The sequence below is a fragment of the Bos javanicus genome, chromosome 2, assembly GCF_032452875.1.
Source record: "Bos javanicus breed banteng chromosome 2, ARS-OSU_banteng_1.0, whole genome shotgun sequence".
Taxonomy (NCBI): Eukaryota; Metazoa; Chordata; class Mammalia; order Artiodactyla; family Bovidae; genus Bos; species Bos javanicus.
Window position 1 is genome coordinate 124,626,325 of NC_083869.1, and position 15,174 is coordinate 124,641,498.

The 15,174-nt window shown below is 38.0% G+C and overlaps 1 protein-coding gene across 1 annotated transcript in view; it reads right to left on the minus strand.

Moving 5' to 3' along the window:
• Window positions 1-6,080: 6,080 nt before the first annotated feature.
• YTHDF2 (YTH N6-methyladenosine RNA binding protein F2) overlaps window positions 6,081-15,174 on the minus strand; it is a 31,007-nt gene continuing 21,913 nt past the window's right edge. The window contains exon 5 of the mRNA XM_061390706.1: window positions 6,081-6,930. Coding sequence (XP_061246690.1) covers window positions 6,907-6,930 — 24 coding nt within the window. The 3' untranslated portion in view covers window positions 6,081-6,906. The remainder of the gene's footprint in view (window positions 6,931-15,174) is intronic.

A 15,174-nucleotide genomic window follows, 5' to 3' on the forward strand; every position in this document is an offset into this window, starting at 1 on the left:
GATTTGATGGAGTGATGTTCCTGAGATGCTGAAAGACTAAGGTCTGGTGCGGAAAGGGACTCTTTATAGAAACATACATAGTCCCAAACGCATTGGTTCACAAACTCTTAAACTTCATCAGAATCACTTGGAGCACTTACTCAAGCACAGATTGCTGGGCCCCATCCTCAGAATTTGATTCAATAGGTCTGAAGTGGAATCCAGTAATTTGCATTTCTGACAAGTTCCCCAGTGGTGCCGATACTGCTGGCCTGGAGACCAGGCTTTAATAAACATCAATCCACAGTTATGAGGTAAGTAGATGTAGTGGCAGGAGTCAGTGATTTTCATTCTGATTGCTTCATTTTTCTCAGTCATGTAAAGTCATTGAGAGTGAAGATGGGATATGAGGTGTTGGGAGGAAATGGTAGGAAATGGTTATCTTGTGAGTCAGAAAAGTGAATAGATGGGGGAAATGTTGAAATGACCCCCCTCCTGAGGTTGATAATCATGAATCTAAGACAAGACACTGGCTGAATGTTTTTATCCAACCACTGTGAACTGCACAGGTGCGGGTAGGGGTAGAGTTTTATGTAACCAAGACTGTGGTTTGTCAATTAAAACAGATGAAGAGAAAGCGGCATGAGAGCTGACAGTGAACACAAGGTGGGAGGGAGATTATGAGGACCATCAAGTTTAGGAAACGAGAGGGAGGAGGTACTGTGAGGTAAAATGATATTTTTCTCAAAAGTGCTTTCTCAAAGCCTTACCCAGCTTGTCTTCATCACTCACCTCTCTCAATTTGTTAGCATGACTCTTCCAGCCTCAAACATTTGTGTTCTTTTCTCTATAGCACTCATCCCAGAATTGAAGTCCCACTGAAGGAAGGGCTTTCAGTTTTCCGCTGTGGCCCCAGCGCCTAGAATTCTGCCTGGCATTTAGCAGTGCTCCCCAACATTATCCTCCTTATCCCAATCCTGGCCAGCTTATTCTTCAACCACATCCAGGGCATGTCCTAGACTTCTGCATCAAAGTACCTTGACTTGGAATGACATTCATCTGAAAACACAGTGCCTAACTCTTCAAGTTGAAAGACTTTGGGGAAATGCTGGTCTGGAAAATTTGGGTCCCAGTGCTTAAGAACAACAGATGACAAGTTCAAGGTTCTGCCAGGTAGCTTTTGATGACAGAAACCTAGGTCCTTGGGGCACTACTCACTCCAGGATCCTAGAAGGTCAACCATATTGTTCTATAAGACCTGGGTCCTTCTCAGGCAGACCAAAATAGAAAAATTCCTGAAATTTTGATGGGGAAGGCGCAGGGAGGCACACACTATAGATGGTTTAGTATTATTCCATCTTTGTAAAATAACTTAAAATTATATGCATTATATTCAGGAATACACACATGCTATATACTATATACTGAATTTACATATAAAGCAATCTGTTTAATGGTTTAGAAGGATAGATAGCAAAGTGTTATACCAAGATATACTTTTTTTAGTCTATATATGTAACTGTCTGGACAGGTTGTTTTGATTAGAAAAGCTCTAGTAGTTAAAATGAATCTAAATTCCCACAAAAACCATACATCAAGTGGCTTCAGAGGTCAATTCCTCTTTCCAGTGAGGAAATACACGCAAAGAGTAATTCCCTGACTTTCCCAATCAGACGTCTCATTGATGGAGCAGAGTACCTAGGAGTGAGCTCAAACTGCCAACAGGAAGATGAAGAGGCAAGGAGCTCATGTGGTTCCCACTAAGAAAAATCTAGGAAGATCCAGTACTGAAAGGGAAACCTGCTGGGTACAGCCCCTCTGTTCTTCCTACTCTGTGTACCTCCCACAACTGTAAACCCGCACTACATTGCAATCCTTGAACTAAATTGAGGGCAAGAATCTTAATCATTCCCTCTCCCCCAGTGCCCAACAGCACTAACAGGGGCCCACAAAATAGAGACTGAATGACTGAATAGATGGGGAAAGCAGATGAACACACTCTCACGAAAAACTGGACAAAGCAGCAAAATTGGGAGTTTCTTTAGGGAGCTTCCCCTTAAAGGGAAACTCCAGGGTAACTTTATTTTTAGAGCACGTGAACACTGCCCATCGCCAGCAGGTGGGGCCACAGTAACAGTTTCACAACCTTCAGCCAGCCACGCGGTTGAGCATTATTTTAAAAGGGAGAAGAAAGCAGCAAGTCATGCATGGCACTAATGTCATCTCTGCCCTGCTAGCAGGACAGTGTGAAACCCCAGTTCCCTGTCCTTTAGGCAGCAGAGACCCAGCTCACCTGTGAAGGTAACAGGCTTGGCACTAAGAGAGGCTTTTGCAAGAGCGCAAAAGCAGTATCTACACCATCTTGAACCCATATTTCTCGCGGTCAAAGTCAGGGGAAAATCAGACCAAATGACAGGGTATGCACAGCGGGCCCCCCCGCCCCCCCGCCCCCAGGCTGCAGCGGGCTAGTTAGCGGGGTTGCGGGAGTAGGGAGAATCAGGTTAGCAGGGCACAAGTTTCCACCTCCCTGCGGATCACGATGCCATGGCCACCAAGTGCAGCACCAACCTGCGCGCGCTGTCCAGTCACGGAGCCCAGCGACGGGAACAAGGGCGGGCGGGTGCCCTATGCTCGCTCCCCTGCAGGCGAGGCTAGAGCCAGTCCAGGGAGCCTGCAAGCAGAGCCCTGCAGGTTTGTGGGGCATCCTCCAACCCACTTAATCTCCCTGAGGCTGATTACCCTGCAGCCATGTCAGCTTTCCACGTGCAAACCCAGCAGTTGTAACAAGTATTAGTTGCAAAGAAAGGCTTGTCTCAGGGGTAAGAAGTTTCATCCGCTGCCAGAAACAGGGCTAGCAGTGAGAGTTACAGTCGTGAGAAAGTGGCGATACTATCACAGGCAAAAAACAGGAAGATTGTAAACTGGCTTTATGAAACCTGAATCCTTAGGACACTTAAACTCATTTTCATTTTCAGAGGGAAGGCTCCTACATTCACGACACAAGACTACATTTCCAGGAGAAAAAAAATCATTTTTCAAATAAGAGTGGGAATATTCAAGTGCTATCTGCTCCCTAATGAAAAACGTCAGCATATGACCACTTACTTTTCCATAGGCAGAAAAAGCTCTGAACCCCTAAAATAGTTTAGGTGGGGTGGAAGCCAGGACTTTCAACATTTTGGGTCTCTAATTTACAACACTAAAAAGATAGAAATTAATGAAGGGTGCAAACCAACCCGCACTCATTGTCCCCTACTCTAGATGAAGTATTAATAAGCCAAGTGAAAAGCCCTCTCCACAACTCCAGAAGACTGGTACACAGCTCTACAAAAGTGGAAGAGATGAGTGGTTAGGTGTTTTCATTAGGCTAAATAATTCTTCACTTATACAAGAAATAAAGCCCCCACTTTAATAATCCATTGCAATTCAAAGTGTTGCTTTATAAAAAAAAAAATCAAGGGTTGGTTTCTAAATATTCTCCAATAAAAAGAACCTTTGTTCCTTGGAAAAATGGGGCTGAGAGACTAAAAATACAAGACTAGCCAAGAACATCTTATAGTACATACCAGAATGTTAAGTAAAGGCTCCAAAGAACACTGGGGGCATGTCAAAAGGACACAGGAGCCAACTTGAAGGAGCTCCCGTGACCAAAGCTGGGACAATTTGAGCAACAAATGATAGCAGTGACACATAGAATAAAATACTTATGAGTCCACAATGATGTCACTAAATAAAATGGGGACAAGGGACAGTGTCTCCTTATAGAATTCTAATAGTACAAATGTAGAAGAAATAATAGACATAATGAATTAACACTTGGTAAATGTCACATACTTGATAGCCAGTGAGTAACAATCCAAGGTGTCAAAATTAGTGAACAAAGATTGCTTAAAATTATATCCCTCCACAAGTTACTTATTCACTACAAAGGGAAACAATAACTTTACAGTGGAGAAACACAGCAAATACTACCTTAATGTGATCAAAATTAATTAACACCACCAATAATAATACATATGGACATCATGTATCCAGATATAACGCACCAGGAAGGGCATATGATTTTTGCAGTATTCTTACCAAAATATAACTTCAATCCAGTGGTGAGACAGTATTAAAGTCAATTCGAGGGGCACTATATAAACAACTGGCCAGTACTCTTCCCAAGTGTCAAAATCATAAAAGATAAAGGCTGAAGAACTTGCAGTCCACAAACTAAAGACAACTAAACACACCATGGGATCCTGGACTGAATGCTGAGCTGGAAATAAAAAGACACTCCTTGAACAAATGGCACAAGGCAAATAAGGTCTACAGTTCAGTTAACAGTACTGGATTGATATTTACTGCTTTTGAAAATGGTTCAGTGGCTTATATACAACGTTAGCATTTAGGGGAAGCTGAGTGAAGGGTATATGAGAACTCTTCACACCATTTTTGCAAAGTTTTTAAAAAATGGAACATGGTTGGAGAACGGTAGCCTATTAAGTATTAAATCAAGTGAATGGGAGACTTACACAGTTTGTTCACATTAAAGATTTAAAATGCTCTGAGTTAACACTGATGGCACGCTGTGAGACTGTTCAGTTTCCCTTCATATTCAACAACGGAGAAAGGTGAACAAGCATGGCTGTGGGGAGTCTTACATCCACAAATGACAGACAAAGCATTACGGGCAAATAGTCAAAAGTCAACAACTTCCCCTGGCAAAGTTGTCATTAGCAAATGAGAGAACTAGTTTAGCTGCATTTTGGGATCTTCACCAAACCAACTTTTGGACAAACTCTTTAAGAGTGAATATAATCTAATTTTTATACTATATATTAAAAGTCCAATGTTTTTTTTTTTTAAAAAAAAACACACAAATCTAACATCCTGACTCCCTCAATACTCACTCAAGTGAGCAGCCTTGTTAAAGGCTCCAAATTCCTTTCAGCTTGTCCTCAAAGCAATACCAGTATTTTCTATGTGATATAAAAGTAAAGACTGGCTTAAATACTGAGGCAGTAACATTTCAAATTGCAGAAAAGCATCTTAAATGATCTCATATCCAACTTGAATACAATGTAGGAAAATCTAGCTGAAACTGATTTTGAATTTGCTTTTCTCAGGATATTTTTTCCCTTTCAAAAGTGAAATACTAAACGTCCATTAAGCCCATGGGAGTCCTCTAGAAGTCACAGAAGTCTCACCTTAAGTTGAATGCAATAAATGTTACATTTCCAATTCGAAACTGGGCATCCTCAAACTGATAAAAGCACAAAGGACTCCCTGATTTGGGGGGACTGTATTTCAAAAAGCTTAGCAAATAGGAATATCTAGATATACTGGACCGTGTCTCAGGCAAAGCAAAGTTCTCAACTCTAAGCGTTAACCATAATGCTAGTTATTAATCAGCAATTTATTAATTTTATCACACTCTTGAGTTAGTAGCCTGGGTTGTGTAGAATGGGATGAATAAATCATTTGAGGGCAAAACACGATCCAACAGTATTATCTATTTTCTGAATCCTTTCTTATTACAGAAGTTTTTACATTTAACTGAGACACCTTAAGGGCTAAAAATCTGTAAGAAAAAAGAGAATCTCCAAACCTTAGAAAATAAATAACGATGAATCAATTACCCTTATGGTTACATGGTTCACAAAGAATTGTGAAATTCCCATTGGAATTTCTTATTCTTGGGACACATGGAATCCTGCCTAAGTCAGTCATATTTCAGATTAAACATGTATATCCTTGATACTGGGCTCTACCTATTTTGCACAGAAGATATGTGGCCAGGTTACTACAGGGTTATTAGCACAGTGCCTGCCAGGCAACTAATAAAGACTCACAATCAAATATTTGTTGAACAATTTAGCATAGCAGTGGCACTACCTTCTCAGGAAGTATCCAGAAATAAAGCATTATGAATATTGGCCCACCTTGCTTTGCAGTGGTCATGGTTATCCAACCCTGGGTACAAAGCAATTCCTGAACTATTCCATCTCAGTGAACTTTCTAAAAATGGTTGCTGTCTCACCTCGTGAAACTCCTTGTACTCCAAAGCTTTCACAAAACATAGCAAATCAAATAATACTAATAAATGGTACTAGAAGTGATGCTCAACAGGATCTCACGTTTATTGAGAAGTGATTAATGGTAAAAAGAAAGGCAATGCCCTTTCCTCATTGGCTGAACAAGAAACTGAAGAAACATTCACTACACGTTTTTACAATATTTTTCTCTTCCAAAATGCATTTCTGTAAACAAGTTTTTACCACTGTTCTTAGCTTTGAAATCAAATTAATCCTGACTTAATCAGTATAATGTACAAGAACAGAACATTTCTTAGGACTCCTAGTACTTTACTTTGAGAAACAAAGGGTCAGAGAAAATGAACCACCCTTAAAGACACAACCTTGGGTAACACTGTTAAATTCTCCAAGACAGAAATTCTTCATAAAAATGTTCTTCCAGTTCGGAAGGAAAAAACCAAATTCCCACTTTCTGGGGTGGATGCCCAAAACCTTCAAAACTCAAGTGTTCTCCAAGTGCAAATGTCAAAACGGGGGGAGGAAAGGGTTTAAAAATTAGAGAAAACTGTATGTACTTACGGACTTTAAAATCCGAAAAACATAGTAAAAAGACAAAAAAACAAAGCATTATGCTCTGAAATCACAACCAAAGCCAAAATAAAAGGGACATTTTTCACCTAAACTACCTAGAGGGATTTTTTGTTTAGTTTTTCCTTTTTCTTTTTTTTTTCATTTTCCAGTTAAGTCCTATGTCATTTGTGAAATTCCAATACTTAAACTGCAAGTCTGCAATCGTCTCTGAAGTCAATGAAATTAAGAAAAAAGTCCTAATTCTCTTGAAGGTCATTTTTTTTCCTCTTAGGATATGCAGATGCAACCGTTGCTGCAGTCTGTGCAGAACTGCCTCTTATTTCCCACGACCTTGACGTTCCTATAGAAGTTAAAAAAAAAAATTGAAATGGTTAGTTAAAACTTATCTGAACAAGAATTAAAACTTCATAGAATAACACTACAAAAAATTAATTATTTGAGCTAAACAGAAGATTCCCCACAGGTAAAGAATTTTTACTTCTAATATTTTAATTTTAAAAATTTATTTTTGGCTGTGCTGGGTCTTTGCTGCTGCCATGGCTACTGTCCAGTTGCGGTGCGAGGGCTTCTCACTTCAGCAGTTTCTCTTGTTTGCAGAGCATGGGCTTGGGGTGTGGGCTTCAGTAGGTGCAGCTCCTGGGCTCTAGAGCACAGGCTCAATAGTTGTGGCCAACGGGCTTAGCTGCTCCACAGCATATGGGATCTTTCCAGATCAGGGATCAAACCTGTGTCTCCTGCATTGACAGGTGAGTTCTTTACCACTGAGCCACCAGGGAAACTCTACTTCTAATATTTTAAACGGAAGTACTAACACTCATGAACCCTAATTAATATGAAATTATTTGTCTTGCGTAAGCCCTGAACAATACCGGAGTCATCTTCTATTAGTCCCAAGGCATTAAACATATTCACAGGCGTCAATTTCCTTCTTGTTTTTGGTATAGTGAGGATACGTATCTAGGCCATGGGAGAATTAATGAGCTGACATACAGAAAGCTCTTGCTCCATAGCAGGCAAGAAAATCATCCTTTTCCCCAAGGGAGAGTTTAAAATCCACTCAGAAATGGATTTTGAAAACTGAATGCAATACTTATGTTCTCCCTGAAATAAATCTAAATGCTCCTTTCTTACTAAGAATCATTCTTTTATCAGCTTTTCATAAATTTACCCTAAACATCATTCCATTTCACACACTACCTCACAAATGAATTTTAAAACATACAACTAAATCCACATGCCTTTTAAAAGCAAAAAACAAAAGCAAAAGCATTAAGTGGTTAGGAGCAAGTGCACATACCTGAACTTAAGACTCGATTCATCAAGCTACGTAAGTAGTCATTTGCTCCTATTCACCTTATGGTAACTATAGTTCTGAAGTTAAATATTCCTATTTAAAAAACAATTAAAAAAAGCCAACTACCACTTATGGGCTACCACATTCTAGGAACCGTACATAATGATCTTCATAACCAACCTGCAACAACTGAACTATTCCCACTTTAGTGATAAAAAACTAAAACTCAAAATAGTTACTTGACCAAGGTTTCCCAAGAACCAAGATTTCAAACCCATGGCTATGTGGTTCTTTGTCTACAACATGTAGGAATATTTATGCAAAAGTCAACAAAGTGAAGTGAGGCTTTGTGGTGAACTGACTACCCTACCACTAAATTACTTCATGGATATAAAAAACAGTAAACTATCCAGAAGGAGCAGTTATCTTTTTGTGATGTCCTATTGGACGTATCTGGAATTCAGAGATAAACTCACCAACATACAAAGATGTGGGATATTATTTTCAAAATAAGTCATTTGGAAATTTCAAACAATAAAATTAACAAAAAAATTCACCCACATGCTATTTCTGGAATTCAAACTCAATTTAACAATTTGAAAAAGGAAAAAGAAAAAAAGAATAAGAAATTAAATCCAACATAAATAAGGGACCTCAAAAATTCTGATGTTTCTGAGCTGCAATATTGACCTCCCACACACTTTCTATATAACTGTCCCAAAGTTTTGATGATGGATATATTATTTATAATAGGAAAATTCCAACTAAAAAAACCTCTGGCACTGACCAAAATGAAACTTTCAACAGCACACTGATTCTCGTATCAGTCTTTTTTTTTAATTGAAACACAGCTGATTTACAATGTTGTGCTAGTTTCAAGCATACAGTAAAGTGATTCAGTTACATATATTCTTTTTCATCATGGGTTATTACAAAATACTGAATGTATCCTATGCTGTAACAGTAGGTTCTATCAATCATTTTTTTTCTTTTTTTTAATTGAAGTATAAATGCTTTACAGAATTTTTCTCCTATCAATCTTAAACTTATCTACCTAGTTCAGTCTTTCTTAATTTGGATGAATACTATTTATCTAACCTCTCTACTATTGCTAATGAAAATCTATCTTTCCTTTCAGGAAATATGGACTTTTTTCATGTTTCTTAATTAAATCTCATTCTTATAATTTTAAGCCAAGAATGCTTGGAATACCTAGCCTTCTGACCTTTAGGGTACAGTTCAAAACTCCTTCCTCGAGACTTCCTTAACCACTGCAGTTTTCAAGGTCCTTCTAAATCTGCAACCACAATTGAAAATTAAATTGTTTTGTTTCATAGAAAATTAGTCCCAACTCAACCAAAAGCTCCTAGAAAGCAAAGCAAAGGTCTTCAATTAAGCTCACTCACAAACTTACTTACAAGTTTGGCAGTGGATAAGAGGCTACAACTGACTTTTAAATAAAATTCTGGTTATCACAAGGAAAAACAATGGTAATGGATGTTAATTAAACTTATTGTGGTAAGCATTTCTCAATATACACATTTATCAAATAACTATGCTGTAGTCCACATTTAACAATGCTGTATGTCAATTATATCTCAAAAAACTGGGAAAAATCCCTAGAGGCAATTTCTATTACCAGTTCCTCCTGTCCTTTCTGAGTTATGTTAAGCAGATAAAAGCTGATATTGTTTGTTTTTTGCTTTTCACAAGTAGCATATAACACTCCCTTCACTTTGCTTTCTCCCCCCTCACTTAATACGTCCTGCAGACTGTTCAATTTCAGCACATATAGATCTGCTTTTTTATGGATCTGGGAGCACCCTCCTAGCTCTGAATATAAGTACTGAAGATCTAAAAGAAAAGTAGTTCTCAAAGACAGGCTGAATGAAAGAAGCCTTAAACAAAAAGAATGAACACATAATGTATGACTCTAATTATGTGAAGTTTTATAACGGAAAACAAATCTGTGGGGACAAAATTAGAAAAGTAGTTGTCTTTGGTGAAGCAGGGGTGGGACTGACTAAGAAGGGGCATGAGGGAAACTTCTAGGATGATTTTTTTGGATCTTTTTTTAATTATTATTTTTGATGTAGATAATTTTTAAAGTCCTTATTGAACTTGCTGCTTCTGTGTTACGTTTTGGATTTTTAGTGAGAGGTAGGTGGGATCTTGGCTCCCCACCAGGGATCGAACCTGCACCTCTTACATTGGGTCACCTTCCTGGTGACCAGGAAGTCCTCATTCTATATCTTCATAGGAATTTGAGTTAAATAGGTACGTTTGTCAGCATTCCACAAATATACACTTGTGCATTTCATGTAAGTTAAACTCAGAAAGTACATAAAACAAATACTGTGCTCTAATAATGACATGTATGCTGAAATGTTTAGGGGTGAACTGTACTGATAATGACAATTTCTTTGTAATGCATCAAAAAAGAAAATGGACTGGTAGACAAAAAAAAAAAACGGGGAATAATTCTGCCTACTATTTCTTATTTTAATATAATGTGGCCCCAAGAATACAAATAAACTTATATGCTCCAAAGCTAAATTAGAAAACCTAGACTCTGCCAAATCTGTTTTCCCCTAAGAAATACATTTATAGGAAATTCCCTGGTGATCCAAAGGTTAGGGCTCCATGCTTCCACTGCAAGGGGCACGGGTTCAATCCCTGGTTGAGGAACTAAAATCTCCATGTGCCCAGTGGCTTGGCAAATTACAACATTTAAAATATTTAGTGAAAAGAAATTCAAAACAGCACTGTGAAACTGCACTTATTATAAACAAAGTTTGTTTCTCTTTATATAATGTGATACTAAATCCACAAACACCTGTGTTCAACTTTACCTCCAACAAAACTATTCCTGAATTTAACCACACAATTATACCAAGAGGGCAAATACCACCTGTGTCCTAATGTAAACCTGTGTGGCAGAAGGTTTACTTTAAATCAGGGGTCCTAAAACACCACCCCACCCCACAGTCTGTCAGGAACCATACTATACAGCAGGAGGTGAGCAGCTGTGGTAGGGCAGGGGCCAGGGTACGGGCAAAACCGAAACCACCCCCCACACCCCCACTATGGAAAAATTGTTTTCCACAAAACTGATCTCTGGTGCCAAAAAGGTTGGGGATCACTGCTTTAAATTATGGAAATTTGATGCAAACAACAAATGGCATTAGCTGCCTTAATCTCCTAATCAACATCAAGAAAATATCACATTGATCTAATTCAGCAAGCTGATTAAACTGCTCTTCTACTTCCAAATACAATTTTGATGTGTACACAAATAAGCTTACATATTTACAAATAAATATCCATCTTCTCAGAAATTGTAAAGATAATTAAGCATTCACATCTTGAAAAGTAAAATGAATTTGGCACCAATAATAAAACTGTAAATGTAAATAATAATAAAACTGTAAATGTAAATAATAATAAAACTGTAAATGATAAACATAATAAAACTGTAAACGATTGACAGATTTTTAATATTGCTAGATATTTTAAACATTAAAAAAAAAAAAAAACTAGGGGGAATTTTCCAGCAGTTCAGTAGTTAGGACTTCACACTTCCACTGCAGGGGACATGAGTTTGATCCCTGATCAAGTTTGATCCCTGGTCAGGGAACTAAGATCCCGCAAACCACAGAGCACAGCCAAAAAAGAAAATCAAAGCAAAACACAACAACAAAATCCCACAATTCGGCTAGAAACAGAAATGAATCAGATGACCCTGCTTGAAGGGCCCATGACTGCCCAAATCTATGATGATGTGAGCCATTACACAGCCTTAATGATAAGTGATCTGGTCCCATCACTTCATGGGAAATAGATGGGCAAACAGTGTAAACAGTGTCAGACTTTATCTTTTTGGGCTCCAAAATCACTGCAGATGGTGACTGCAGCCATGAAATTAAAAGACGCTTACTCCTTGGAAGGAAAGTTATGACCAACCTAGATAGCATATTCAAAAGCAGAGACATTACTTTGCCAACAAAGGTCCGTCTAGTCAAGGCTATGGTTTTTCCTGTGGTCATGTATGGATGTGAGAGTTGGACTGTGAAGAAGGCTGAGCACCAAAGAATTGATGCTTTTGAACTGAGGTGTTGGAGAAGACTCTTGAGAGTCCCTTGGACTGCAAGGAGATCCAACCAGTCCATTCTGAAGGAGATCAGCCCTGGGATTTCTTTGGAAGGAATGATGCTAAAGCTGAAACTCCAGTACTTTGGCCACCTCATGGGAAGAGTTGACTCATTGGAAAAGACTCTGATGCTGGGAAGGATTGGGGGCAGGAGGAGAAAGGGACGACAGAGGATGAGATGGCTGGATGGCATCACTGACTCGATGGACGTGAGTTTGAGTAAGCTCCAGGAGTTGGTGATGGACAGGGAGGCCTGGCGTGCTGCGATTCAGGGGGTCGCAAAGAGTCGGACACGACTGAGCGACTGAACTGAACTGAATGATACGTGAACAACTATCTTAGTAATAACTGGGCAAGAATTTAGCAATGGATGCTAAATCTAAAGGGTGAATATTTGATGAGGAGCAAGATATTTATAGTCTCAAACTATTTTCCCACTTATTGAAAGGAAAACAGCACCTTTACAATGAAGAACCACGTGAATACCTTAAGTGATCAAAGTAAACACTACCAATTATGGCATAAACAGACATCTTACGCCTCCTAATGTGATGCGCTGAGGACAGTCACTTATGTAGTATTCCTGTCAGAAAAGCATAATCTGATTATACACTGTGACGAAAGGAAACTTTAGACAAACCAAGGACAACATCTACAAAAACAGAATTCACATACTCTTCAGAAATATCATGTAAAAAACAAAAAGGGCGAATGGGTGGGATGCTGGTGTGTGATTACGTGTGTATAACTGCAGATTAAGAGACTAAAAAGACATAAAACTGAAAGGTCCTGTACTGGGCCCTGGACCACAAAAAAATTGCTACCAAGGACATTAAGACAACTGGTAAAAATATGAATACCATGTGTAGATTAGACAACAGTACTGCATCAATGTTAAATTTCTTGATTCTGAAAAACTGCACTGTGGTCATCAATGTATGCTCTTCTTTTTAGGAACTATACAGCAAAGTATTGAGGAGAAAAGGGAATTTTCTCCTTGGAATGCCTTGGAATTTACTTTCAAATGATCCACAAAAAAATTTCACACACATCTCCAAAGAGAATGATGAAACAAATCTAGCAGAATATTACACTGGTAAATCTGGGTAAAGACTATTTGGGAGTTCTTTGCACTGTCCTTTAAATTTCTCCAAATTTGAAATTATTTCAAGATAAAAAGCTAATAAAATGTGGGACAGTTCATTTAATTCTGCAAAAATTGACTGCATTAAAAAGCTATGTTTGGGGACTTCCCTGGCGGTCCAGTGGTTAAGGCTCTGCACGTCCAATGCAGGGAGTGTTAGTTCCATCTCTGGGCAGGGAACTAAGACCCCACATGCAGGTGTAGCCAAGAAGTTTATGTTTACCAACTCATGAAACTTTGAAATGTGTTTATTTCCTCTTATCTATACTAAAATCATCAAACATGAGAGTATTTTAGCAAACGAAAAAGAAACAAATCTGCCTATCAGCTTTTTACAAGTCTTTTAAAATGAGAAAAAATGACAGAAAAGATTCTAACACAAGGACCATTATTTTAACCATTTGAGACATTAAAACCTTTTAGGTTTCTATAAAATACTTCTCTTACGAAAGGTCTTTTCTTTTACTTGTTTGACTATTTCTTATTACTGCAGGAATTCCAATAAATTTATTGCTTTGACAATCTATGGTCAAGACTTCATTTATCAGATGTATTTATAACATTTCTAATCAACCAGTGCTACCATGGTAATATTTAATAAAGAAAAACCTGGGGGTGAGACAGAAGAATGATGATAGATATACAATAAAAGGAAAGAGCAGAACACATAAAAGCAAGCTGAGACATCCAAGGGGTCCAGGTCTCAGATGGAATTGCCATAAGCACAAAATGTACTTGTCTTGCTGGACACTCCAGCTTTTATACATGGAGATGCTACTGATCCACCAAAGCAGGGGAAGTGGTAAGGCATATTGGCTTTCCCCACAGTGGTGTCATCTTGCAGCCTATATTTACCACATTTTTTAAACCTGGTGTCATATGCAAGGCAGCTATAGTGTGATCACTGGTAGGAACAGGCTGGAGTGGCCAGTCTAGGTTAAGCCCCTATATAAGATCCTCAAGCACAAACACAAAATTAATCATGAAGTCCTAGTTAAACAGAAAACAGACCAAATGCTAAAAGGAAGGAAGATGCATTCCCAGAGCTTTACAATACTGTGATGTAATAAAGAATAAAGGAAAATAGCAAAGCAAGATTTTACTGAATTCACACTGCATCACATAATTCCCACTAGAACATTCACCTAATCTTTAAATCAGTTCACAATCCCATTGTTCATTGTTCAATAAAGGAAAAAATCTTATGAAATTAAATAAGATAAATTTAAAGATATTAACTAAGAATATATAAGCCAGGGCAAGAAGTTTCTAGGCCTCAATATCTGGTCTGTCACTTAAATAACTAGAGGTTAATACACCATCTATCCATCATATTTTAGTCTCTTCTCACCTTACATCTATGACTATAAAATACAAAAATTTATTTTTTTAGGAAAAAATTTTTATTTTTTTATATTTCTTTTAGGAAATATCCTAAAAGCCACAAAGTGGCAATGTTACTTAAAGTCTGCACATTTTAAATCTCTTTCTGAAATTCTTTAAATCTGCTTAATTTTTCCTCTATTTAGCTTAATATCCTCTCTCATCTCTACTACCACTCCTCTCCCCACTTTTAAGTGGGTCACAAACACAGCAGGCACACACACATCTATTCATCAGATATAATTTTATTAACTTTAAAATCTGATGTCTATCCTCTGAAATAAAATTTACTTAACAGCCCTCAACTAAATCTTATGTCCCCATGGTCCTTGGTAGATAAGAACACACACTTCACAACCTCTGGCTGAAAATAAGAAAATGGTAGACAGTTTAACATGAGAAAATAAGATTATACTAAAATAACTTTCACTGTTTTATATGGTTTATGGAATAAATCTTTTTTTTTTTTGGTCCCGCTTTGAGATTTGTGGGATCTTATTTCCCTGATGACCATGGATTGAACTCCTGCCCTCAGCAATGAAAGTGTAGAGTCCTAATCACCAGACTGCCAGGGAATTCCCTGAAAACAATCTTAATAATCCCTGATGTTGTT